This window comes from Zosterops lateralis, assembly GCF_965231275.1.
Source record: "Zosterops lateralis genome assembly, chromosome: 28".
In the NCBI taxonomy this organism is placed as follows: Eukaryota; Metazoa; Chordata; class Aves; order Passeriformes; family Zosteropidae; genus Zosterops; species Zosterops lateralis.
This window is the reverse complement of record NC_139788.1, coordinates 5,746,874-5,771,826: the sequence shown is the minus strand read 5'-3', so window position 1 is coordinate 5,771,826 and position 24,953 is coordinate 5,746,874. Positions and strand designations below refer to the sequence as shown.

At 51.8% G+C, this 24,953-nt stretch overlaps 1 protein-coding gene across 1 annotated transcript in view; it reads left to right on the top strand.

Moving 5' to 3' along the window:
- LOC310919816 (microtubule-actin cross-linking factor 1-like) overlaps positions 1 to 24,953 on the top strand; it is a 131,000-nt gene that overhangs the window by 97,815 nt on the left and 8,232 nt on the right. Inside the window, exons 61-96 of the mRNA XM_083879362.1 lie at positions 612 to 773; positions 901 to 1,071; positions 2,154 to 2,320; positions 3,312 to 3,471; positions 3,890 to 4,216; positions 4,900 to 4,984; positions 5,870 to 6,111; positions 6,215 to 6,421; positions 7,149 to 7,268; positions 8,349 to 8,456; positions 8,805 to 9,023; positions 9,583 to 9,807; positions 11,590 to 11,821; positions 12,655 to 12,881; positions 13,755 to 13,877; positions 13,984 to 14,085; positions 14,450 to 14,551; positions 14,651 to 14,824; positions 14,920 to 15,075; positions 15,247 to 15,444; positions 15,780 to 15,908; positions 16,222 to 16,395; positions 17,126 to 17,281; positions 17,402 to 17,608; positions 17,731 to 17,850; positions 18,048 to 18,217; positions 18,354 to 18,513; positions 18,747 to 18,941; positions 19,570 to 19,698; positions 19,779 to 19,922; positions 20,025 to 20,213; positions 20,514 to 20,631; positions 21,130 to 21,293; positions 22,333 to 22,495; positions 22,593 to 22,747; positions 22,996 to 23,070. Of these exons, the coding sequence (XP_083735488.1) occupies positions 612 to 773; positions 901 to 1,071; positions 2,154 to 2,320; positions 3,312 to 3,471; positions 3,890 to 4,216; positions 4,900 to 4,984; positions 5,870 to 6,111; positions 6,215 to 6,421; positions 7,149 to 7,268; positions 8,349 to 8,456; positions 8,805 to 9,023; positions 9,583 to 9,807; positions 11,590 to 11,821; positions 12,655 to 12,881; positions 13,755 to 13,877; positions 13,984 to 14,085; positions 14,450 to 14,551; positions 14,651 to 14,824; positions 14,920 to 15,075; positions 15,247 to 15,444; positions 15,780 to 15,908; positions 16,222 to 16,395; positions 17,126 to 17,281; positions 17,402 to 17,608; positions 17,731 to 17,850; positions 18,048 to 18,217; positions 18,354 to 18,513; positions 18,747 to 18,941; positions 19,570 to 19,698; positions 19,779 to 19,922; positions 20,025 to 20,213; positions 20,514 to 20,631; positions 21,130 to 21,293; positions 22,333 to 22,495; positions 22,593 to 22,747; positions 22,996 to 23,070 (5,955 nt within the window). The remainder of the gene's footprint in view (positions 1 to 611; positions 774 to 900; positions 1,072 to 2,153; positions 2,321 to 3,311; positions 3,472 to 3,889; positions 4,217 to 4,899; positions 4,985 to 5,869; positions 6,112 to 6,214; positions 6,422 to 7,148; positions 7,269 to 8,348; positions 8,457 to 8,804; positions 9,024 to 9,582; positions 9,808 to 11,589; positions 11,822 to 12,654; positions 12,882 to 13,754; positions 13,878 to 13,983; positions 14,086 to 14,449; positions 14,552 to 14,650; positions 14,825 to 14,919; positions 15,076 to 15,246; positions 15,445 to 15,779; positions 15,909 to 16,221; positions 16,396 to 17,125; positions 17,282 to 17,401; positions 17,609 to 17,730; positions 17,851 to 18,047; positions 18,218 to 18,353; positions 18,514 to 18,746; positions 18,942 to 19,569; positions 19,699 to 19,778; positions 19,923 to 20,024; positions 20,214 to 20,513; positions 20,632 to 21,129; positions 21,294 to 22,332; positions 22,496 to 22,592; positions 22,748 to 22,995; positions 23,071 to 24,953) is intronic.

Below are 24,953 nucleotides of genomic sequence, written 5' to 3'. Positions count from 1 at the left end.
ATTCGCTCTCCTCCCCCTTCCCTATCAAATCTTTTTTGGTTTAGAAAGCTTTTCCCCACAGGATTCCCAGGCAGGACCGTGCCAAATCCGTGGTAAACGACTCGCACATTAATTGCCTATTGCCTTTGTCTTTTGAAATTCAGCGAGCTCCTTGCTGCCTGTAATTTCGTGGTTAACAAAACTCATATGATGTCAGGTCTCCGTTCTCAATAGCTTCACTGTGAGAATTGCTTGAGGTTTTTCCCCAGGAGCATTATTTCCCAATCTGATGGCAAGTCAGAGCCGATGCTCTCATTCCTTCCTCAGTATTCTCTTCTTACCTCACTCCAGTGCTTGGAAAAATGGGATTTACTCATTTTAAACCAGAGGAGGGTATGGATAGACCCTGAGCTGTGCTCCACAGCAGCAGATTCCTGTGACATCTGTGTCACTAGGTCAAGGCGAGGGAGGAGTTTAGACAAACTTTCCCAATTCCAATAAAATCAGTGCAAGTGGCTACTGCATCTTCCCTGGAGAGGAAAGCCTGTTGTATCCGTGGAAAGACTGAGCGACTGGAAGAGCAGCTCACAGCTAACAAATCACCTTTTCTCTCCCACCTTTTCCACCCACAGCAATTCCAGAAGGAGCAAGTGGATCCCCTACAGCTGAAGCTACAGCAAGTCAATGGAGTTGGTCAGGGACTCATCCAAAGTGCCGGGAAAAACTGTGATGTCCAAGGGCTGGAGCATGACATGGAAGAAATCAACACCCGGTGGAACACCCTCAACAAAAAGGTGGGAGCATGGGGAGGGGCTGTCCCTGCTTTCTCTGGGATCTGGGGGAAGGAGGGAATCAAGGGCGAGGAGCTGAGGCTCCGGCGCCAGTGCCTGATGCTGCAGTGGGGTTGTTTTTGGGGTGCAGGTGGCCCAGCGAGTGGCTCAGCTGCAGGAAGCCCTTTTGCACTGTGGGAAGTTCCAGGACGCCCTGGAGCCACTGCTGAGCTGGCTGGCAGACACCGAGGAGCTCATCTCCAACCAGAAACCTCCCTCTGCTGAGTACAAGGTGGTGAAAGCCCAGATCCAAGAGCAGAAGGTGAGTGAGCACTGAGTGGCTCTATGGGACAGGACCTCAGGACAACCAGACAATATTTTGGGAGTCCAGCTGGGATGTCCAAGCTTCTTTCCTGGTGGATCTCAGTTCCCCACATCCCAATGGAATGAACAGTTTGCCCACACTCAACAATTTCCATTGCCTAAATCGCCATGTGCCTTTGTGGTCCCACTGCCTCTTGAAGTTGGATTTGCTGGTCTGCCGTGTTTTTCCAGCCCTGAGTTTTGTTTTGTGCCGATAATTCTGCTGCGTCAGGAATGAGCTGGTGATGGTGCAGGGCCTGGTTTGGGTGTTTGGACAAAGGGAATGTTACAGAGTGTGAGAGCGGGCCCGAGGTGTGCCGGTGTTTGCTGAGATAACAGCCCGGGGTCGGCGCCTGCCCTTGGAGTGGGAAGAGAGAAGGTCAAGTGTGGTCATGGGGAAATATTTTAGAAACGAATTCTTACCCAGGCTTGGTCTGACGTGTGGAGGTTGGAAGAGGAAATGTGCTTCAAGTGAAAGTTAAAAACTTGATAAGTTAGAGGGAGTTGGTGGGAAAGACTCTGAAAACTCTCCTGGCACAGAAGTGGTTTGGATCTTGAGTAGTGTAAAAGAGGGAAGGGGGAAGGGAAAAGGAAAGAAAAGGGGAAAGGAGAATGGAATGGAATGGAATGGAATGGAATGGAATGGAATGGAATGGAATGGAATGGAATGGAATGGAATAGAATAGAATAGAATAGAATAGAATAGAATAGAATAGAATAGAATAGAATAGAATAGATCAAATGAAAGTTCAGTTGGATAGGACCTACAGTGATTGCCCTGTCCAGCTCCCTGACCACTTCAGTGCTGCCCAAATCAAAGCATCTGATTTTTATAATGTAATATAATATAACAATATAATATAACTATAATTTTTTGAACTGGTTTTGAAGGCAGAGCCATCCCTCTGGGCTGGGCCTGCTCTCAGCCCAGTGCTGGCAGCAATTCTGAGCCACAATTAAAGATCTGACCCCTCCAAGGGCTTGGATTTGGTTCTGCTGCCCCAGTTTGGTAACTTCCCCCTTTCCTCTGCCTCCCCAAAGTTGCTCCAGCGTCTCCTGGACGATCGCAAAGCCACAGTGGAGATGATCCAGGCGGAGGGTGACCGGATCGCACAGTCGGCCGAGCCCGCAGATCGGGACAAGATCGTGGGGCAGCTAGAGAGCCTGGCACGGCGCTGGGAAGGGCTGCTGGGCAGGGCAGCTGCCAGGTGAGAGGAGGTGGGACAGGCTCACCCCACAAGTCATAATGCCCCGGAGCCCAGGGTGACAGCGTTCGGGAAGCTGGCGGAGATTTTGGTGCAGATACATCCTGGAAACAGCTGGAAAACATGAGGAATCAAAGGCTGGCTAGGAAGCTGATGCTGATAGCAGTGGTTTACAATGGCAGGGGAGAGCTGAGATTAAATAATTTCCCTGCAGGGGGGGGATGTTATTTTTATTCCTGTAAGCTTTAACGTTTAGCAACATCCTGTTGACACCTTTGTGCCGCCAGAATCTTGTTTATGAGTTACTTATTTCTACCTAAGCTGATGTTTGAGGTTATGAAGTCACTTTTGAGGGCCAGATTGGACCCTTCTCCATGTTTTTAATCATTGCCAGCAAGCTAGACTGTCCATCCAGGACTCTCCACCCCAGGATTGTCTTTAACCAGAAGCTCTGAAAGACCAAAAGCCTGGCCACAAGCTGAGGGATGTCCAAGACAGTGATAGGGATGGAAAAAAAGGGAGCTGGAACTAAATGATCTTTAAAGTCCTTTTGAACCTCAAACTGTTTCATAGAAAGCTGCACAATGGGGAAGGCCTTCTGTCACCTTCCCAGGGCAATAAACTGGATCCTGAAGGCACAGCTGCAGGAAAAGCTTATTTTGCAGTTCCTCCACATTGATTTTTATCTTTGCCATTGCAGCTTGTCTGACAATGGTATCTCACCTTGTTCTGAACAGAGCTGCTTTGGTTCCTTCTTCTAAATACCTGAAGATACTTCCCATGCCTGGCTCCAGCTGGGATCTGCTCCTTAAGTGTTTTCATTGTCTCAAAGAATCACAGACTGGTTTTGGTCAGAGGGGACTTTAAAAACCATCTTGTTCTGACCCCCTGCTGTGAGCAGGGACACCTTCCACCAGACCAGGTCGCTCAGGACCGCATCCAACCTGCCTTTGAACAATTATTTCCTTCTGATTTTATGATTACACTTTTATAGGCAGAAGCAGCTGGAGGATATCTTGGTGCTGGCGAAGCAGTTCCACGAAACCACGGAGCCCGTGTCCGACTGGCTGTCGGTGACAGAGAAGAAACTGGCCAACTCTGAGCCCATTGGTACCCAGACTGCCAAAATCCAGCAGCAGATCAGCCGCCACAAGGTAGGATCTGTGCAGGAACAGGATGGAGGTGGTTGGAGTCAGGTCCCGCTCCAGTGGTTGTTTCCACCACAACCAGAGGGGGTTTTTGGCACAAACAGGGACTTGGAGGAGTTATCCAGGCTGTTTTATGTACAGAGAAGGCTGCAAGCCTTGACCCACCAGCGTGGGTAAACATTAAACTGATGTCCTTGCACCTCCCAGCAGATCTGGATAGAAAAAAAGAAAACATTCTCATTCATGTGTTTCTTTTTAATTTCAACTCAGTTTGCCCGTTTGCGGGTGGCTTTTGCATCCCTTCCATTTTTTCAGTTGCATTCACCCTTTTACATTGCATTTCTTTTATTTTCTTCATTCTCCACTCATATTTTTTTTCCCCCCCACCCCTTTCTGTTGTCCATTTTGCCCCTCCACCATTCAGGCTCTTGAGGAGGAGATAGAGAGCCACGCTGCCGACGTGTCTCAGGCGCTGGGGGTCGGGCAGTCGCTGTCCTCCCTGAGCTGTGCCGCCGAGCAGAGGCTGCTGGCAGAGAAATTAGAGGCTCTGCAGAGCCGCTACGGAGAGGTCCGGGACCGGTGCGGCCGGAAGGCAGCACTGCTGGACCAAGCCCTGGCCAACGCCAGGCTTTTTGGGGAGGAGGAGGTGGAAGTGCTCAACTGGCTGGCTGAGGTGGAGGACAAGCTGGGCTCAGTGTCCATAAAGGATTACAAACGGGACGTCCTGCAGAAGCAGCATGCCGACCAGCTGGTATTTTCCGTTTTTGTTTTGGTTTTTTTTTTCTTTTCTCTCCTTTCCATGTCTGTGTTGTTGTTTTGTTGCATTTTAGCTGGTTTTGTTTATGTTTCTGGCCTGGCTTTAATTTTGAGAAGCTCATTCCACTGCTGGGTCTCTCCAAGGCTTGGAGAGGAGTGTAAAGAGATTTCATGTGTTATAAACAACAATTGTGCCCCCCCCTCCAAAAAAAAAAAAAAAATGGGTTTCTCAAGGCAGGGGAGCTTCAAATGGTTGGTTTGATTTGTGAACAGTGTCTGAGCCAGCTTGGCCACCCTGGTGCCTTCAGAAAGCTGGATGCTGTTTCCAAAACTGAGAGCTGGAAAAGCCTGGTGGGTTTTTGGAGTTTGGCTGGCCACCGAAGAAGCTTCTGCTTCCACTCCCTGGGGCTCTGCAGGCTCTGTTCAAGAGTGAGGTTCTGTCTAATACAAGGGCGAGTCCTTTGGTGACACAGATCCAATGCGTTGGGTCGGGTTTGCTCTGAGATTTGGGCCTTTGATCCCAAAAATTCCCATAGCAGGATGGCTGGACAGTTTTCAGATGGGTTGTCCACCCTGCCTGTGCTCAGTAGGGAGGTTCATGCCCTCCATAGCATCTCTGGCTGGCAGGACACAGGGACTTGCCCACACCAGGATAACCCAAATTTGCATTTTCTTCAGGCTCTGAATGAAGAAATTGTGAACAGGAAGAAGAACGTGGACCAAGCCATTAGAAATGGACAAGCTCTCCTGAAGCAAACCACAGGTAACACAGAGGAGATCTTGGCACACTGGCAAATGTGGGGGGTCTGGGAATCCATCCTCCACATGCTTTTCTTTGGGAAGTCCATGCTCTGTTGGGTGGAGGCTTTTCTCCCTCAGGTCTTCATTTCCTTTTGGAAACTCTCAAAGTAGCTGGTTTGCATCCAGCCTTGCATCCACAAACACTCCAGCTTAGGATTTGCTTGGTCCCAAAATCCCAACCTCACAGCTTGGGGAGCGGGTGTTTCCCACTGCTGCTGTGGGGATGCTCAGTGCTGAGGGAGGCTTTTCTCACTGCAGCCAGCTGCTAAATCACATGGAAAAGAGGTTAAAAATACCTCCAGCCCTCTCCTAATATTGCTTTCCCAGACTGAGCAGTTGTGGCTGTTGCCACGTGGGTGTGAGTTTATGTTTATGAGTGGGAAGAGAGGTCGGGGCGCTGCGTTTCCTTCAGATGTGGTCTGCTCGGAGCAGATGTACAGCCCTGTGTCCTTGTGGGAGCTGTGGAGCAGGAAGAGTGATTACAAAGGATTTGGCAGGCAGCTCTGTGTCCTCTTGGAAACAGCAGCGAGGGGTGAACTGACCCTTTTTTCTTGGAGCTGTGACACGCTGCTGAGAACTGAGTCGAGGTGGCTTTGGGGCTTGTGGCAAAGCTGGGCTTTGCAGCACACTTCCATCCCATCCCGGGGATGAGGTGTATGTTCATGCTGGTGGAAAATCTCAACTCTAAGTAAAAGCAGGTTGAAGTTGCATTAATGCAAAGAAAGCGAGGCTGGAAGTCTCTGTTTGAAAGAGAGATGAACAGCGAAAATTGCTCCTGAAGCCTCCTGGGGTGGCTCCTTCAGCCCTCAGAGCCCAACATCATTTTCCCCTTGCTGCTGTCCTTCAGGGGAGGAGGTGCTGCTGATCCAGGAGAAGCTGGATGGGATCAAGACCCGCTACTCTGACATCACCGCCGCCAGCTCCAAGGCCCTGCGCACGCTGGAGCAGGCCAGGCAGCTGGCCACCAAATTCCAGTCCACCCATGAGGAGCTCACTGGGTGGATGAGCAAGGTGGAGGATGAGCTGGCTTCCAGCGGAGTACAATCTCCTGCTGGCGAGCAGATCCCCCAATTCCAGCAGCGGCAAAAGGTGGGAGAGCAGCACCTTTGGGGTGGGGAACTGTTGGGGGTGGTTTGTTCTCTGCTTTTGGGAGGCTAGGGAAGGACACACATCCCATGGGTGCCTTCCACAGGAGCTGAAGAAGGAGGTGATGGAACACAGACTCATCCTGGACACGGTGAATGAGGTGAGCAGAGCTCTGCTGGAGCTGGTGCCGTGGAGAGCCCGAGAGGGGCTGGACAAGCTCGTGTCAGACACCAACGAGCGTTACAAGCTGGTCAGTGACACCATCAAGCAGAGGGTGGAAGAAATCGATGCTGCTATTCAGAGATCTCAGCAGGTGAGTGAATAACCCCTGCAGGGTTTTCTCGGGAGAACAGGAATGAGTGGCTGGGCACACAGGGCCATGGCAGCGGGAGGGCTGGCAAGCACAGCCAGACAGGAAGGGCAAATCCCATCAGGAATGCCAAGAAATGGACCCCAGCAGCAGCGTGTGGCAGGCAGGAATGGTGGCTGACCCATCCTGGTGTGTATTTTTGGGGTGGGATAACTCTGGAACAGCACTGCCTGTGAACTTGTGCCTGCAGGGGTGATGGAGATGGTGTAAAAGTGGTGGCAGGTGACTGTCAAAGCTGGGAAAATGCCATCTCCTGCTGGGAGAGCACAGGGATTTGTTCCAGGCCAACAGTCCTCCCCAAAGGCTGGTCTTGCTTGGACTGGAGGCTGTGGAGTGCTGGGAATACCTGACCTCGCTCCATAGAGTTTGTTCTCCACAAAGGAGCAAAGAACATGCTCCTGTTTATAGGGATTTCTCTTTCCTCCCTTTCCCTGCAGGCAGGGAGGTGTAGGGAGAGGTGGCTGCTCCAGCTTGCCCCAAAAACCAGCTGCAGGAGCCACAAGGGCAGCGTGGATTCAGAAACTTGAGCCCCACCCCAGTGTCCCCTTCTCCACATGTTTGTCCCCACGTCCTACTGGGTCCCTCTGTGATTCCCACTGTCCCCAGTTCTCCCTGTGCTCCATCCCTGCTGCCCAGCACTGACCACTGCCCCTCCTCTCCCCTGTGCCAGTACGAGCAGGCAGCTGATGCAGAGCTGGCCTGGGTGGCTGAGACCAAGCGGAAGCTGATGGCTCTGGGTCCCATCCGCCTGGAGCAGGACCAGACAACAGCTCAGCTGCAGGTGCAGAAGGTCTGTGTGCACCTCCTGATGGGTTGGGTGGGGTGGGCAGCAAGGAGGGATGGTCCAGTTTGGGTCGTGGGATGTGTTTTGGGTGAGCAGCTTTACCTGGGGTGTGCAGTGCTGAGCCCAGAGCACCAGGAGAGATGCAACACTCGTCCTTGAGATGTGAAAGGAAAAAAAAAAAAAAACAAAGGAAAAACTGCTCTAATTCATGCAAGTGTTGGGCTTCCCAAGGAAGAAGCTCCTTGTCTGCTTACAGGAGCCGTTTAGGGCTTGATGGGTGCTTTGCTTTGGTCTCCCTTGGGAGAACTGCTCCCGTGGAAGCTTTTCCTTGTGGCCACCAGAGCAAGCTCTGCCAGGGTCTCACTGGTGCTGGCAGCATGAAAGGTTTAGAGAAATGTATATATTGATTAATGAGGGTGGTTTCCATTTGCTTTTTGTTCATTGTTCCCTGCAGTGAGGGACTCCACAGTTCCCTCCCAGCAGCCAGACGTGGAACAAAGAGGTGCTGGAGGGGTTGGGGTTTTTTTTTCCTATATATCTTTGAGATGAGCTCATGCCTGAAAGAACGTGCACTTTAAATAAACGGCCCTTTTCTTCCCTTTGCCTGGGCAATCAGAGCAGCACGCAGGCTTATTGGATTTAAAATTAAAGAAATAAAAGGGAAAATAAGGCAGTGTTAGAAGAGATGGGGGACTAAACCATCGAGCATTAAGTTAAATTGAGCTCAGCTTCCCACTGTTAATCTCGTGGACCTTGGGAATGGCAAAGTTATTGGTGGATGCAGCTCTGGAGAGCATCATTTTGTGGTATAACATTCACTAACAAATGGATGATGGAGCTTTTCCTCCATTGAGGACCTTGGGTGTGGATCATACCTAATTTTAAGAGCTGTTTTCGGGTCTTTGAAAGGGAGAGGTTGGTTTAGATGAGGAAAACAGGCGGGAATTTGCATTCCCAGCCAGATTTTCAGTTTGCCACGGGACACTTGCACTGAGTTTTGCGGGGTCCTTTTGGCAGGAGTACGCTGTAGATGGGCTGGGAAGAAGTTGGGCTCGGCTCTGAGTTCTCCCCTTGCTCTTTCTGCAGGCGTTTTCCATCGACATCATCCGGCACAAAGACTCCATGGATGAGCTGTTCAGCCAGCGCAACGAGATCTTCGGCACCTGCGGCGAGGAACAAAAAGCTGTTCTCCAGGTGAGCCCCCTCTGCTATTTCCTGCAACACAGTGGGACAGAGAGGGCAGAGAGGTGAATCCTCAGCCCTTGCACGGGCTGAAGGAGTTTAAAATCACTCCATCTTTAGCAATTCCCACCAGCATTAGCAGGAATCTCTTTACATTTATGACTCTCCTTTATTGCCTATTTTTATTGCACGGTTTGGGGATGGGGAGGGGGAGATTCCCCAGGCTGCTTTAACTGGAATTACAACATGGAAGGCCACCAAAGACACCTCCTTCTCTTCCAGCTCACAGCGTGGAGCTGGCCCTTTTCCTGGGCCCTTTTGCATCCCTCCCCATAACTCTCCTCCCTCTTTATTTTTTAGGACAAAACTGAGTCCCTGGTGCAGCAGTACGAGGCTGTGAGCCAGCTCAACTCGGAGCGCTACGCTCGCTTGGAGCGTGCACAGGTTCTGGTCAACCAGTTCTGGGAGACCTACGAGGAGCTGAACCCATGGATTGAGGAGACCCAAGCCCTCATCTCCCAGCTGCCACCCCCAGCCATTGACCATGAGCAGCTCAAGCAGCAGCAGGACGACATGAGGGTAAAGAGGATGCAGAGTTTGCACCTCTTGTCCATCAGTTCTGCCCTCAGCAGAGGGCAGGGGAAAGAGCACTCTTTTCTTCTGAATTTTCCTCCTTTTTTCCCCCTTCTCTGTTCTTTCTGGGGAGTTTGCTTGTGTTATGCAAGAGTGCCACATGGAAATCCCCTGTTATGTTGGAGCACTCCTTACCAAAATTCAGTTCGCTTCCAAGGAAACCTGGCTGCTTTTGGATCTCCTTCCTGCTCATGGCAGCAAAGAAACACTTTGTGCTTTTAGGGTAGAGACTGCAAAGCAAAAAATTCCCCCTGGGGTCCCCCGTGGAGCTGTGGGGAGGGTCAGGGGCTGGGGGAGGACCCGTGCCAGGCGCTGTGCCATAGCCATGTTGGGAAGAGCCGAGTGCCATGTGCTTGGCAGATGCTGGGGCATGAAATCCAGGGTGTGAGTTCCTCCCAGATAGGATCACTGCTCTTGGAGTGCTGTTTGGAATAAATAGGCAGCAGCTCGCAGCAGATTTCTAAACAAATGTGGGTTTTTTTCCCCCCCTCCCTCTATTCCCTAGCAACTGAGAGAGTCCATCGCTGAACACAAACCTCACATCGACAAGCTGCTGAAAATCGGGCCCCAGCTCAAGGACCTCAACCCCGAGGAAGGGGAGATGGTGCAGGAAAAATACTCCAGGGCTGAGGCCTTGTATGCCAAAATCAAGGAGGAAGTTTGCCAGCGGGCCCTGGCACTCGACGAGGCCTTCTCTCAGTCCACCCAGGTACGCTGGGGTGCCAGGGAGGTGAATCTTTCTCTCACAGCCCCCCTGGGAGAACCACGTGCTCTGGAATGTGATTTTATTCCCCCTGTAAAACGCCTTTATAAGGCATAACGTGGTCAGGCACCTCAAGGGTAGTTTCCTGCTGGCTGTGGGAGCAGAGGAGAATGTGTTTAAGGCTCCACACAGTAAATAGGGTTGTAAATTTTTATGGCCTCAGTAATGATGCTGGTTCAAAGGGGCTGCTCTGGCATCCACCCAAGGTTGGAAAGGGCCTCTTGAAAGAGCTTGAAGAGATAATTTTCAGTTCTGATAAGCTGTAAATGCAGTGAGCAGCCATGGGATGCTTTGTATGGGAGAGGTAGTGGATGTCTCTGGGGTCTGGGCATCTCCTGAGGAGGTGGGTGAGTGCAAGAGGAGAAGTAGGAAAGGAAGGGCAGAGACTGGAGGTGCTAAAGTCCAGAAAACGGGTGAAGTGCTCCTGCTACCAAGGGTTGATGACCCCCAGTTATGTTTCATTTCACCCCGTGTTACCGTAGCACGGTTGGTTTTTGTCATGTCCTGGGTGTTTATTTTCTTAATTCCTGTATTGTGTAGTCACTTCTCTTGGTTTGCACTTGTATTAACTCCGAGTTTTTCCCCCCCCACATTCCCCTTCCCTCTCATCTCTCACTCCCATTGTGGAATGTGTTTGTCTGTGTGTGTTGCTGCCTGTGCCCGTCCTCCCCACATGGTCCCATTTCATTCTTGTGTTGACTGCGCCCCACCATTGCAGATTTCGGAGGTAAGCGAGTCCCCCCACCACAGATGTTCATTTATCCTCCCTGGCCTGATTCTGTTTGACACCCAGACTTTCATTTCTGGTCTATGCACAGCTCAGCAGAACATGCTTAAAAATTAATGCTGGGGTGGGGGGCCTGGATTCACATTTTTGGGATGGCTTCTGTTGCGTTGCTGCCTGGTCTCAGCTTTCGCTGGGAATGCTTCCTGCAGGGCAGAGGTTTTGCTTTTGGAAGGGTTCACACTACTCCAGCTGGATGTACTGGCTTGCTCCTGCTTGTTGGCTGAGCCAGCCTGTCCTGATCAACTTTGCACCAAGAGCCCTGGCCCCTCTCTGCTGGGAGAGCCTGGGATTTGGTGGGCACCTGCACCAATGTGTTCCCAGTAGGAACTGGGAGAGGGACAAGAGCAGCCCCAGTGCTGAGCTGTCCTTCCCACCAGCAGAGGCAGTTTGGGATCTTTAAGGCCAAAGTTGACTTCTCTTTAAAAAGAAAACAATAAAGCCTGCTAGACTCCTTCCCTCCCTCACTTTCTGGCTTTCTGGTTCTGCTTGTGAGGCCGCAGCTCCATGGCAGCTCATCCCCACCCGCATGCAGCTCCCGCTGATCCTAAAAGCTGGGATGGGTTTCCACTGGCCTTGCACCACGTGGAGATTCCCATCAGCACCAAACACGGGCGCTTTTCCAGCAGCATTTCTTGCCTGGGTATTCCCTCAACCAGCACTGAGGTTGCCCAGCCACCAAACCCGAGACAGCAGCAAAAAAAGCGCAAATTTTTAGGGCTGAATCCAAGGCGCTGCCGTGTTTGGGTCACAGGTGCTCTGTGAGTGTCCCTGGCTCTGATGGAGCAGAGCAGGTGTGAGCAGGAGGTTGCAGAGGTGCCATTGCTGCTGCAGAGCTGCCGTTACTGCTGTTGCAGGCGCTGTCTGTCCCCTCTCCGGGGCAGCACTGTGGCTCTTGCTAGCGGCTCTGTGGTGTCACTTTGTCCCCTCCCTCCTGCCCTCCTAATGGCTTTGCTCCTCTCCAGTTCCACGACAAGATCGAGCCCATGCTGGAGACCCTGGAGAGCCTCTCCTCCCGCCTGCGGCTGCCGCCCCTCATCCCCGCCGAGGTCGACAAGATCCGGGAGTGCATCAGCGAGAACAAGAACTCCACGGTGGAGCTGGAGAAGCTGCAGCCCTCCTTCGAGGCCCTCAAACGCCGTGGGGAGGAGCTCATCAGCCGCTCCCAGGGGGCAGACAAGGACCTGGCAGCCAAAGGTACCTTTGGGGGCACTGAAGCGTCCAGTTTCTCCCCAAACTGTGCCTCTGTTGCTGCTGAGGAGGCTTCGATGTCCCAGGGGTGTTGTTTTGGGGGTTCTCCTGGCTTTAGGAGGAAGGATGAGTTTTCTGGATGGATTTGAGAAGCTCTCCTGGTTTTAGGGGAAAGGATGAGTCTTCTGGATGGATTTGGGAGGTTAACCTGGACTTAGGACCAAGGTTGAGTCCTCTGTATGGATTTGGGAGGTTAACCTGGACTTAGGACCGAGGTCGCATGGATGGATGGATGGATGGATGGATGGATGGATGGATGGATGGATATGCCTGCTTCCATCTGGAACAGACAGAGTGGCATCAATCAGAAGAGAAAAAAAGTATTTGTGGCTTTTCTCAGTCCAGCTGGCCTCTTGTTGGTGGCCCTCGAGACAGGATTTGTTGATGTCAGTTCAGCATCTAATGGAGGGGAGGGACATCCCCCAGCACAAAAAAGCCATCAGCACGATTGGCACTAATTGGCACCTCCCTTGGCAGCTCAACAGGCAGCTCATGGACTGAGTGAGCAGGGACTTCATGCTAGAGGTGGCCAGAACAGAGGTTTGTTGGAGGGAGAGTGTGTGGGCAAATTTGCCTTGAGCTTGCACATAAATAAAAGCTTTTCTGCAAGCTGGAGTTTCTCACATTCCTCAGCATCTCCCAGAGTTACTGCCCTGGTAGTCTTGGCCATCTTTATTCTCCTCTGGATATTCTATTGGCTGTTTCTGAGTGTTTTCAAAATGCTCTTGCATGGTCAAAAGGTTTCCTTCTTCCCTGAATACTTTAATTTCCTTCCACAGTCATCCAGGACAAGTTGGATCAGATGGTTTTCTTCTGGGAGGACATCAAAGCTCGGACAGAAGAACGTGAAATGAAGTTCCTTGATGTCCTGGAGCTTGCAGAGAAGTTCTGGTACGACATGGCAGCGCTCCTGACAACCATCAAGGACACCCAGGACATTGTCCATGACCTGGAGAGCCCAGGCATTGACCCCTCCATCATCAAGCAGCAGGTGGAAGCAGCAGAGGTGAGGCCCATGAGGCTGCTCCTCAGTCTGGAGCTTGTCTGCTCTCAGCTTATCTGCTAAATTGGGAAAATCTTAGATCATGACCATGGCCAGAGGTGGCTGTAAATCAGTTTTGTAGGCTGTCAGTCGGATTATGAAGAGTTATTTCCATTGCAGTTTGGAGCTGCAAGGAAAAAAAACGGAAGTGGATTTCACACATCCTTCACCTTAAATCACATTATCTGCTGCTCTTTTGGAAAGCACATGGAGCTCTGTGTGGTCACAGCTCTGTGCCCACTTGCTTGAAATAATGTGGAAGCTTGCAGAGCTCTGCTCCCAACCCAAGCCAGAGGCTGGCTGACGTGGGAAGAGTATATTTAGATTTTGGTCAGACCAGAGATAAGTGCTTAGATTTGTGTTTTGCTGATTTCTTCAAGTAAGTGGCAAAATCCACTTCAGGTGGATTTGAATTGACTCAGGCCTTGAGGAGCAGGGATGTTTCTTTATGCTTTGCTAAGTTTAGCCTTGTTGCTCCCTTTTCATAACCATTCTGATTCTGGTTTGCACCTTTTGAGCCTCAAAACCCTCAGTCCTGTATTGACCAAACACTCCTGTAAACAGCACATCTGTAAACAACATCTTCAGCCAGGACAGTTCAGGCTCACAGCTAAATGCAGATGTTCTTATTTTAGTCCCAGAGGTGGGAGCACACCAGGGTGGTGGTGGTGACAAAACTGGCCACCTGCTGTCTGTGTCACCTGCTCCTGGGGTTTGGAGTTGGGCTGTTGGCCAAGGTGCAGGACGCTGGAGCAGAAAAGACCCTCCTGCTCATGGAGCAGCTTTGGAAGAGAGTTTGATCATAAAGGTTTTTGTTCTGTGGCTATGCCTCTGCAGACTATCAAGGAGGAGACAGACGGGCTGCATGAAGAGCTGGAGTTCATCCGCCTCCTCGGGACTGACCTCATCTTTGCCTGTGGCGAGACTGAGAAGCCAGAAGTGAAGAAGAGCATTGATGAGGTGGGGAGAGCCAGCAGCTTCCCCTCCAGATAAAATCAGGTGGGAGCAAGTGGGAGCTCTGGTTGAGGAGCCTAACAAATTTTGTGGGCAATCCCATGTTCCGCAGATGAACAACGCATGGGAAAACCTGAACAAAACATGGAAGGAGAGGCTGGAAAAGCTGGAGGAAGCCATGCAGTCGGCTGTGCAGTACCAAGATACACTCCAAGTAAGAGGCAGGGCTGCTGGTGTGGAGTGGGTGGACCTTGGGAACATCACTTTGAGCCCTCTGTCTGGAGTTGTGCTGGGATTTGCACTTCCTTAAAGCAGGAAACATCTCCTTGGCAAGTGTCTGCAGGCTCTGAGGGAGCCTGAGCTCAACTGCCAGCTCTGAGGAGGAGCATTGGTCTTCCCAAATCTTGATTTCTGCTCAGAGCAGCAGGATGAGGGAAGGCAAGAGGGAGCTGCAGAGGCAGAGCTGCCCTGACAGACGACTTTCACAGCTGTGGGGTGGTGAAGGGACCTCTTTATCCCCTGACCAGCTGCAGGGGGGACACTTTTCCATTCCCTCATGTTGTCCTTGCTCCTTCCAGGCCATGTTTGACTGGCTGGACAACGCTGTGATCAAACTGTGCAACATGTCCCCTGTGGGCACTGACCTCAGCACGGTCAAGGAGCAGATGAACGAGATGAAGGTACCTGGGAGGGGAGGGACGGGTTCTGCGGCGCTGCTTCACCTCACAGAGCTCCAGTGATTCACTCGCTTCTGGTTCTTGTCCTGCTTGTCTTGGCAGGAGTTTAAAATGGAGGTTTACCAGCAGCAGATTGAGATGGAAAAGCTTAATCACCAAGGTGAACTGATGCTAAAAAAGGCTACGGATGAGACAGACAGAGACATCATCAAGGAACCACTGACAGAGCTCAAACATCTCTGGGAGAACTTGGGCGAGAAAATTGCTCACAGACAGGTAGAGTGAACACCTGGGGCTGTCACAAGATGAAACTCACTGTGGTGCTCCCCAACCCTTTAAAACTCCCCTTTTTCATCCCTGTATTTTCCCAGCACAAGCTGGAAGCTGCTCTGCTGGCACTGGGCCAGTTCCAGCACGCCCTGGCGGAGCTGATGGCCTGGCTGACCCACACTGAGGAGCTGCTGGATGCCCAAAAACCCATCAACGGGGACCCAAAAGTCATCGAGGTCGAGCTTGCAAAGCATCACGTGAGTGTTTTCCCACTCCAGCTACATTATTTAGCCTGTTCCCATGGCAGGACTCAATTTCTCATTTGAGAAATTTGAGCTCAAATCTCATTTGAGATTTGAGCTGGTTTGATCCCTGGGAGCAGACAGGGTGTTTAGGAGAGGTGTCCAACATTCTCCCACCTTATGCAGGTGCTGAAGAACGACGTCCTGGCCCACCAAGCCACTGTGGAGACAGTGAACAAAGCAGGGAATGAGCTGCTGGAGTCAAGCGCAGGGGACGATGCCAGCAGCCTGCGGAACCGCCTGGAGAAGCTGAATTCCTGCTGGGAATCAGTGCTGCAGAAGACAGAGGAGAGGGAACAGCAGCTGCAGTCCACGCTCCAGCAGGTCAGCAGGAGGTGTTGGGAATACTCCCCACTGTGCAGTGGGGTGCCACTTTCCCCCTTGTTTTAGGGAGAAATAAAGGGGGGAAAGAGTTGGGGTAACACTGGGATTTTTTTAAGGGAAATTTTTCTGTGGTTCAGTGCCTGCCCAGAAGTGCAGTGGGAACCAGGCACACCTGTGGGTTCTGGACACACCACGTCTCACCCTCCTGAACACGCTGGCACATCCAGCTCTGCCTCTTTATCTGCTTTCAAAGCAAACACAGCGTTACCCCCTGGCACATGATCAATGGTGGCTGATGTCATCTGATCCGGGGCCGATTCTCTGTTCCTGAACAGGCTCAGGGTTTCCATGGTGAGATTGAAGACTTCCTCCTGTGGCTAACGAGGATGGAGAGCCAATTGTCAGCATCGAAACCCACAGGAGGTCTGCCAGAAACTGCCCGGGAACAGCTCAATGCCCACATGGTAATTTCTCAGGAGACAATTTTTTTTTTCAATGCTTTTAATTCAGCAAGTTCCTGTCAAATGTCAGCATCAAAACTTCCCCTTTCTGTGTGTGATGGGGAAAAGAGGCTGCTCTGGTCTCCTCTTACAGATCATTTTGCACTTGATGCCTGGAACAACCATCAGGATGCTTTAACCACCTTTTCTCAGCTCAAAGTGTCGCTGTGCTGTCACTTCCCAACCTCATGTTCCCATCACCTGGAGCTTTGCAGCATGATGTGTTCACTCCCTGAGCTTTTTCTCTGCCTAACCCTTTGGTGGTGGCTCTTTGCAGGAGCTGTACAGCCAGTTCAAAGCCAAGGAGGATGTGTACAGCCAACTGCTGGCCAAGGGGAGGCTGATGCTGCTCAACCGCGACGACTCCAGCTCCGGCTCGAAGACAGAGCAGAGTGTGGCCCTGCTGGAGCAGAAATGGTGTTTGGTCAGCACCAAGATGGAGGAGAGAAAGGTAACCTTGAGGGAAAAATGCATCCAACCTTGCCCCATGGTCTGACAGCAGCTGCTCCCTGTTTTGCTTTCCCACACAAAGCTGGGAGTTGGAGTTTTTTTGTCCATCTCCCTCTGCTGTAAAGGTTGAGTGTGTTTTTCAGGTGGTGCTGAGTGTCAAGCTGTTAGTGTGGGTTTGGTTTTTTTTTAGTAGATAGTCATCAAAATTGAGTAAATCACACAGAAAATGGGAGTGAAATGGCATTTTGAGTTAATTCAGGGAGGTGGGAAGAAGCCTCCCGCAGCTCTCAAAGGCAGGCTTTGTTGGTCAAGCCAAACCCTCCTCCAAGCTGACTCCATCCTCAGCTTTTGGCCGGGGATGAGATAAAACAAGGGCCTCGATGGCCTGGGCCCAGAATAAATTTGCAGCACTGCAGCTGCTGCCATCAGAATATCATCCCCCATGCACCCAGCCCCATCCCCACGGAGATCCTTTTCCCAGGAAGCTGAGGGTGACGCAGCTGCTTGTGTGCCGAGGAAGGTCTCCCCTTTCAGGAACCATTCTTTGGTTTGGAGAGAAAGCCGTGCCTTTCACTGCAGCCCCCTCCTCTTGGCAAGCCAGTGGCGTTCCCGGGCTGGGACGATGAGGTTCCTGTTGCAGGGACACAAAGGCTGCCTCTGTCTGCAGATCAGAGCTCTCACCCTCCGTGTTGTGTTTTTTCCTCTCTTTCTCTCCCTCCCCGCTGCCACAGGCAAAGCTGGAGGAGGCATTGGCCCTGGCCACGGACTTCCAGAACTCCCTCCAGGATTTCATCAACTGGCTGACCCTGGCTGAGCAGAGCCTGAACATTGCACCACCCCCCAGCCTCATCCTCGCCGCGGTGCTGGCCCAGATCGACGAGCACAAGGTACCCAAGGGCTCCATTCCCGGGACAGAGGGACCCAGGGGTGGCTCCTCAACTCCCCTGTGGCTTCTGGAGGTCACATCCATCTCCTCTGACACATGGGGCACCCTTTGTTGTTGGCAGGTGTTCGCCAACGAGGTGAACGCACACCGGGATCGCATCATTGAGCTGGATCAGACCGGGAACCAGCTGAAGTTCCTCAGCCAGAAGCAGGACGTGGTGCTGATCAAGAACCTGCTGGTCAGTGTCCAGTCCCGCTGGGAGAAGGTGGTGCAGCGCTCGGTGGAGCGGGGACGGGCTCTTGATGATGCCAGGAAGAGAGCCAAGCAGGTGAGAGGCATGGGAAGGGTGGGACAGGCCCCAAGGAATGGCCAGTATGAGGTCCCAGGACCACAGAGGGACTGGGGACACAACCAGTGTGAAGTTTCAGGCTGGCTTATGTTGCCTTGCAGTTCCATGAAGCCTGGAAGAAGCTGATTGATTGGCTGGAGGATGCAGAGAATCACCTGGACTCAGAGCTGGAGATCTCCAATGATCCTGACAAAATCAAGCTCCAGCTCTCCAAACACAAGGTGAAGCTTTGCCAAAGCCAGGCTGGTCCTGGACACAGGGTGGAAGGGGCTCTGTTGGGAGGATGAGCAGGGCAATATTTCCTCTGCCAGGACAGGAGAAAAGCGTGTCCATGCCTCCCATTGCCATGGAAATCTGGGAATCCTCAGAGCCAAGGCCAGGCTTTCTGAAGCAGTTTCATTTTCTCTCCATTTCCCAGGAGTTCCAGAAGACTCTGGGTGGAAAGCAGCCTGTCTATGACACCACTATAAGGACAGGCAGAGCCCTCAAAGAAAAAGCCTTGCTTTCAGATGACACTCAAAAGCTGGACAATTTGCTGGGAGAAGTCCGGGATAAGTGGGACACGGTGTGTGGAAAATCCGTGGAAAGGTGAGCCTGGCCCTGAGGTTGTACCAGCAGTGCTTGTGTGCCACAGGGATTTTGTAGGCTGGTTGGAGGTCACTAGGATGTGACGAAAGGAGGTGGCTTTTTGCTCATGAAGTTCTCTGGGGTGTTTTTTTTCCAGGCAGCACAAGCTGGAAGAGGCCCTTCTTTTCTCTGGGCAGTTCATGGATGCCCTGCAGGCTTTGGTGGACTGGCTCTACAAGGTGGAGCCCCAGTTAGCTGAGGACCAGCCTGTCCACGGGGACCTGGATCTGGTCATGAACCTGATGGATGCTCACAAGGTGAGAGCAGCTTTCCCTAGCTCTTCTCCAAGACCTGAGCAGGGCTTGTCCTCCCCAAGAGCCAAAGAACAGACACAGAATTGGTGCTTTGCTGCAGGAATGCCTGGCCACTTTCCTGCAGCGGATAAAGAGGTTAAAAAACAGCAAAAAGATGGGAAGTACTTCCACATTACTGGGAAGGTGACAGGAGTAGAGCTGTCTAACCTTGCTCAGCTTCTGCTGTGTCCATCCAGGTGTTCCAGAAGGAGCTGGGGAAGCGCACAGGGACAGTGCAGGTGCTCAAGCGCTCAGGCCGGGAGCTGATTGAGAACAGCCGTGATGACACCACCTGGGTGAAGGTGCAGCTACAGGAGCTGAGCAACCGCTGGGACACCGTGTGCAAGCTGTCTGTGTCCAAGCAAACCCGCCTGGAGCAAGCCCTGAAGCAGGTGAGGAGAAAAAAATGTGGCTGGACACAGTCTTGGGGTGCTTTGCTGGGCTCCAGGTTTGTTCTGCACCATGCTCAGGGAAGAAGTTTTGCCCTGGCTGGGCAGGACACGCCAGCCCTACAGTGGTTCCTGCAAATAAATGGGGTGGGTAATCCCCCATTACTGATTCTTTTTCCTAAAAAATGAGCAGATAAAGACTGGTTTGAGAAGGGAGGATGGGAAGATCTCACTGCTGTGCACTTTGCCAGTGTCCAGAGAGACTCAACTGAAGCTAAAAAACCCCAAAAACTTCAAACCCAAAAAGGTCAAAGGCTCTTAAGCAGCTTTTACGTCAAGTAGGCAATTTACAGAATAAACTACCCAGGTGCCAGATTGCTCAGGATACAGCACTTGTGCTGTTTTTAAAAACATTTCCTTCTTCAGTGCAGCTGATGCCGAGGGGAGGGAGGTGCCTGAGTGCTGCAGGACAGCCCGAACCCCAGCCCCAAACAGGGCTTTTTCCCTCTTTTTGATGTACTTTTAAAGCCCTTTTCAGCCCTGTTGTCACTCCAGCTGCCAGGAGTGAATGCAGCAGCCTGTTTGGGGAGATGGAGAGGGCTGACAAAGGCCTGTGCTGTTGTTGCTGCAGGCTGAAGAGTTCAGGACAGCTGTGCACATGCTGCTGGAGTGGCTCTCGGAAGCAGAGCAGTCCCTGCGTTTTCGGGGAGCGCTGCCGGACGATGCCGAGGCCCTGCAGGCCCTCATCGATGCCCACAAGGTAAGGGGGAGTTCCAAAACACAACCCAGGCCAAGTTTAGAGGGGGGAATATCACCAAATAATTCCTTTGGGACTTCCAGGAGTTCATGAAGAAAGTGGAGGAGAAGAGGGTGGACGTGAACGCGGCGGTGGGGATGGGCGAGGTCATCCTGGGCGCCTGCCACCCCGACTGCATCACCACCATCAAGCACTGGATCACCATCATCCGAGCCAGGTTTGAGGAGGTGAGTCCTGCAGGATTAGTTCAAGCCTGGTGGCGATTCCAGGGATGGCCACAGAGTGATGGGTCCTGCTCCTTCTGGATGGTCACACCATGTTTCCAACAGGTTCTCACATGGGCAAAGCAGCACCAGCAGAGACTGGAGTCAGCACTCTCTGAGCTGGTGGCCAATGCAGAGCTTCTGGAGGAGCTCCTGGCTTGGATCCAGTGGGCTGAGACCACCCTGATCCAGCGAGACCAGGACCCCATGCCCCAGAATATTGATCAGGTCAAGGTGCTCATCTCCGAACACCAGGTGAGCCCAGAGCTGAGCTCAGGAGAGGGGCAGGGGAGGGAGGCTTCCCTTGGGTGGAGGAGGCACTGACTTCTTCTGGAATTCCCTATTAAAGTAGCGTGGGACCCAACTGGAGCAAAACCAGCCCAGGGATGATCTCCAGCCCTGGCAAATCCAAGCAGCAGCTCAGCCACAATCCCCAATCGCTGGTGCTTGATGCTCAGCTCCCTCTACAGGCCTGGCATGTCCCAATGAGGGCTGGAAAGCAGAAAACAGTGACATTTCAAAGGGGGGGGGTTTATGCTCTTTGTGTTTTGACAGTCCTTTATGGAGGAGATGACAAGGAAACAGCCGGATGTGGACAGGGTGACGAAGACTTACAAAAGAAAAGCGACTGAGCCTCCCCATGGGCCCTTCATCGACAAGTCCCGCAGCAACAGTGAGTCTGCTTTTGGTCCTAGGATGGCAGGAAATTAAACTCCTAGGAAGCTAATTAGCTCTGATTATCAATTAACAAGGCATCCTGAGCTAACAGCCACCAGGAAGGCGGCTGAGCCTTGTCAGGAGGGGAGGATCCAGGTGGCATTTCCCAAAACAGCCGTGCTGGGTGTGCTCTTCCTGGGGGTGTTTGGGCCAGCACTGCTCTCCTCTCTCTCTCTCTGCAGTTGCTTTGGGATGAAGTTTTGGGGTCTTTTTTATGTAGTTTCTTGAAGTCAAAGTCCAGTGTGAGCTCCCAAGTGCGGGGGGATGTGGGTGTGGAGCTGTCTGTCACCCTGTCCTCCTACCTGGGGACAATGCATCCCTTGGGACAGCAGCCAGCAAAGCCGTGGGAGGTTTTCCCTTCCAAAAAAAAACCAAAACAGATCTCACTGGTGCTCTTCAGACTCGCTGCACCCATGAACAGCACCTCAAACAACTTCTCTCCCTTTTTTTCCAGGGAAATCCTTGGGGCAGGCTGCTCCCCCCAGCATGCCCATTATCTCCCAGTCAGAAACAAAGAATCCCAGGATAAACCAGCTCTCAGCACGCTGGCAGCAGGTCTGGCTGCTGGCCCTTGAGAGGCAGAGGAAGCTCAACGATGCCCTGGACAGGCTGGAGGAGGTAACAGCCCCTGGCAGGGTGGGAGCTGGCACTTCATCCCCAGAGAGGTGCAAGAAGCATTTTAAATCAGTGCTGCCCCGGCTCTTGCAGACAGTTCCTTGCAGAAATCAAATATTCCTAAAATATTAAGGCTAAAATACCTCTTTGGTAATTAAGTAATTAACTGCACATTAACCAGCTTTGTACCGCTGTATTTGATATCTGTAAAGTTAATGACAGCCAGGCCCTGCTTTCCTCCTAATAATTAGTTTAACAATTACTGTCTCTATTTTTTCCAACCATCTAATGTCATTTTTGTTTTTATTTACGCTTAACAAAGCAGCTATGCCCAGAAGTGAGTGGTTTTTTTTGTTTTTTGTTGCTTTTGCTGTAGGTCAGTTCAGTTCCTTCGTATTCATGTTTTTTCTTTGTTGCTTTTCACCCCAAGAATGTTTAGAGAGGGAGAAAAGAAAAAAAAAACCAACCCAAAACTCCTTAAAAATGTTGTCTTACCTTGGTGTGAGCTGCTTGAGCTGGTTGGGGTCATGGGAGTCCTTTTGGGGTGGGGTGATAAGAAAAGTGCTTAAATTGGAGGGTCTGAGGCTGGGACTTGTAGAACTGGAAGATGAGCAAGAAATCCCTTCTTGGCTGCTCAGAGGGAAAGGGAGAGGGAAGATCCATGCCCAGAATGATACTGGCAGTGGGAATTCCTCCCTGGCAAATCCCTGGGGTGAGGAAGCATCCACAGAAGGCCGAGCAGACGGGGTGTGTGTGTGTGTGTGTGTCTGTGTGTGCCTCTAGCTGATCTTCCCTGCCTGTGTGTCCCCACAGTAGCATCCCAAGCTCCTGGGATGCACAATCCACGTGCTGGCTGTTGGCTCTGCTGTGTGTCCTGTGCTGGGAATTCAGTTTGGGCAGCCCCTCCCTGGGAATTGTCTGGATAAACCAGATGAACCTTCCCAGGAAGTCCAGGAGCTCACCCAAGGGGGGTTGGGGTGGTTCTGTGGGTGCTGCTCCTTTGGCATTTCCCCCACTGACTCTCCCTGGGTTTTCCTTCCAGTTGAAGGAGTTTGCAAACTTCGACTTTGACGTCTGGAGGAAGAAGTACATGCGCTGGATGAACCATAAGAAATCCCGGGTCATGGATTTCTTCCGACGCATCGACAAGGACCAGGATGGGAAGATCACCCGGCAGGAGTTCATCGATGGCATCCTGGCTTCCAGTGAGTCCCTGGAAACCAGCCTGGGAGACAACCTTGCTGGTCCTCCATCCCTGTCTCTGACTGAGGAGCTCATCCTTTCCTCATTCCCTTCTTCCAGAATTCCCCACCACGAAGCTGGAGATGACGGCGGTGGCCGATATCTTTGACCGTGATGGTGACGGCTACATTGACTACTACGAGTTTGTGGCTGCCCTCCATCCCAACAAGGATGCCTACAGACCCACCACTGATGCTGACAAGATCGAGGATGAGGTGAAGCACCAAAAAAAACGGGGTGCTCAGCAGGGTTGGGGGCGGTTCAGGCTGCGGGCATGCAGTGGGGAAGTGAAAAATTAGATTAGAAGAGGATTTTGGTGGTGCTGAGCCAAATTAATTGGTTGGAACTGAGTGCATTTTAGGAGGAAAGGCTGCTTGGGGCTGTTTTATCTGAGCAGTGATTTGTACTGGGGGAGACTCCTAAAAAAATCCTGGTTCCTCACCTCTCATGTTGGTGGTGGCAGGTCACCAGGCAAGTGGCCCAGTGCAAGTGTGCCAAGAGATTCCAAGTGGAGCAGATCGGCGAGAACAAATACAGGGTAAGGCAGAGGGGGATGGAAACCTCCTCAAATCCTCCTCCCCCTTCCCACCCAGGGAGGGGGGGGATCACCCAGGGGGTGCCCAGCTTGGCACAGGGGGGGACCCAGAGTGAGGCTGAGACCTTGTCCCTGGCACTGGCAGAGGTGGCTGGGATGTGTTTTCCCAGCTCCATCCCTGGCCCCAGGGCGTTCCCTGAACTGGGAGAACATAAAAGTGTCCCTGTTCTGGGGCAGGCAGCCCGGGGGCCCAGTGAAATGCTGCATTCACTGGGCAGGAGCCGCCCTTGAAGTTTCCCTCCTGGATGAGTGTACCTTACGCCTGTGTTTTTCTTAGCTCACTCCCCAAAGAAGGGAGAATAATTTCCTGACAGAATCTCTTTGTAACAAACTGCTGTTTACACTTCAAACCCTTCACCGAGGTGAAGTGGCAGCAGAATTCCCACTTCCCTGCCCCAGCTGGGTTTGGGGTTGATGTTCCAGCTGGGAGAAGCTGATCCGCCTCCAGTTGCTCCCAGAGCTTCTCCTTCCCCCCAAAATAGCCCAAACCTCCCCAGATTTCTAACTCCTGCAGTTAACAGATTTCATAATTATTGCACTGTTAATCCCATAAATGTTTTTCTTGTTTTTCTTTCCCTTCCTCTTCCTCTTTTCTTTCCCTCTCCCCATTCCCTCTTCCCTCCATAGTTCTTCCTCGGCAATCAGGTACAGTTTACCTTGTGGTGCTGTCTCTCACCTCTGGAATTTTTTTAACCACCGTAGCTCTCTGTGTGTTGTGATGCTGCTCTGTCCTGTGGTGCTGTGGGAGGATGTGATCTGGGAGAGCTGCTCAGCAGAGTCTGGTACAGGGGAGTGCCACCCCCGCCTAAAAAAAAAAAAAAAAAAAAAAAAAAAAAAAAAAAAAGCTTTCGATGGAAAAAGCAGGATTTGGCAAAAGCGGAGGAATTTTTCTCTCTGTTTTTCTCCTGGTTATATTGGGGGTGTTCTCATGGCACTGGACCACAGGTGGATGTGTTCTCCTGAGGGGCACAGCCAGCCCAGGAGACTCAACCTGCACCAGGCTCAGGGTGGGTTTGGACTGCAATCACCATGGAATGAGAGCGCTGAGTAATCCTGTAGGACAACTAAACCCTCATCCCTGCTACTCCCACTGAGTAACTCCTCACTGGGGCAAGGCTCCCTTCCCAGAATCTGCATATATCCTGAGAGTGACCTGAGATAAACCCAGCCCCCTTCTGAACAGGGCTGGAGCACCCTGTGTCCCTCTGATATCCCCACTGCCCCTGCTTGGATAAAAAAAAAGCTGCTTTTTCACATGCAGTGATGGTGCCCACCCAAAAATTGCCCCAAAAGATGCCCAAAGTGAAACAAACTTGGATGTTGGAAGTGGATGACTCCTGAGAGCTCTGGCTTTAATTTAGGCAGTGATTATAGAAATGTTTTTAACAAAAATTGAGAAGTAATGAGAATTGATTCGTCCCTGCGGTTGGCTCTTGAAGGACATCTCACGTAGAGTCTGGAGAGAGGGAAAAAGTTTCCCTGCTCCCTTCCCTGTCTGTGAGCACAGTGGCAGCTCTTTAGCTGAGACAAGGACAGCTTGGTAGGACCCTCGAGCAGGGACATCCACCAATGGTCCAGGTCCCATGTCCCTGTGGGTCAGAGATGTCACCTCCTGCCCTGATCCATCCCAGTCACTTTGCACTCTCTGCTTTCATTGAGTCTCTTATTTTTTGCATCTCTACCCATGGAACATGTTCCTGTTTGGGGCGGGGGGGGGTTCCCCCTTTTTTTTTTAATCATTCTGGAGAAGATCTTGCTCCCAAAACTTGGTTCTCTTGTCTTCTCATCCCAGCAGGTGCTCTGCAGACCTGGATGCAGAGCTGCCA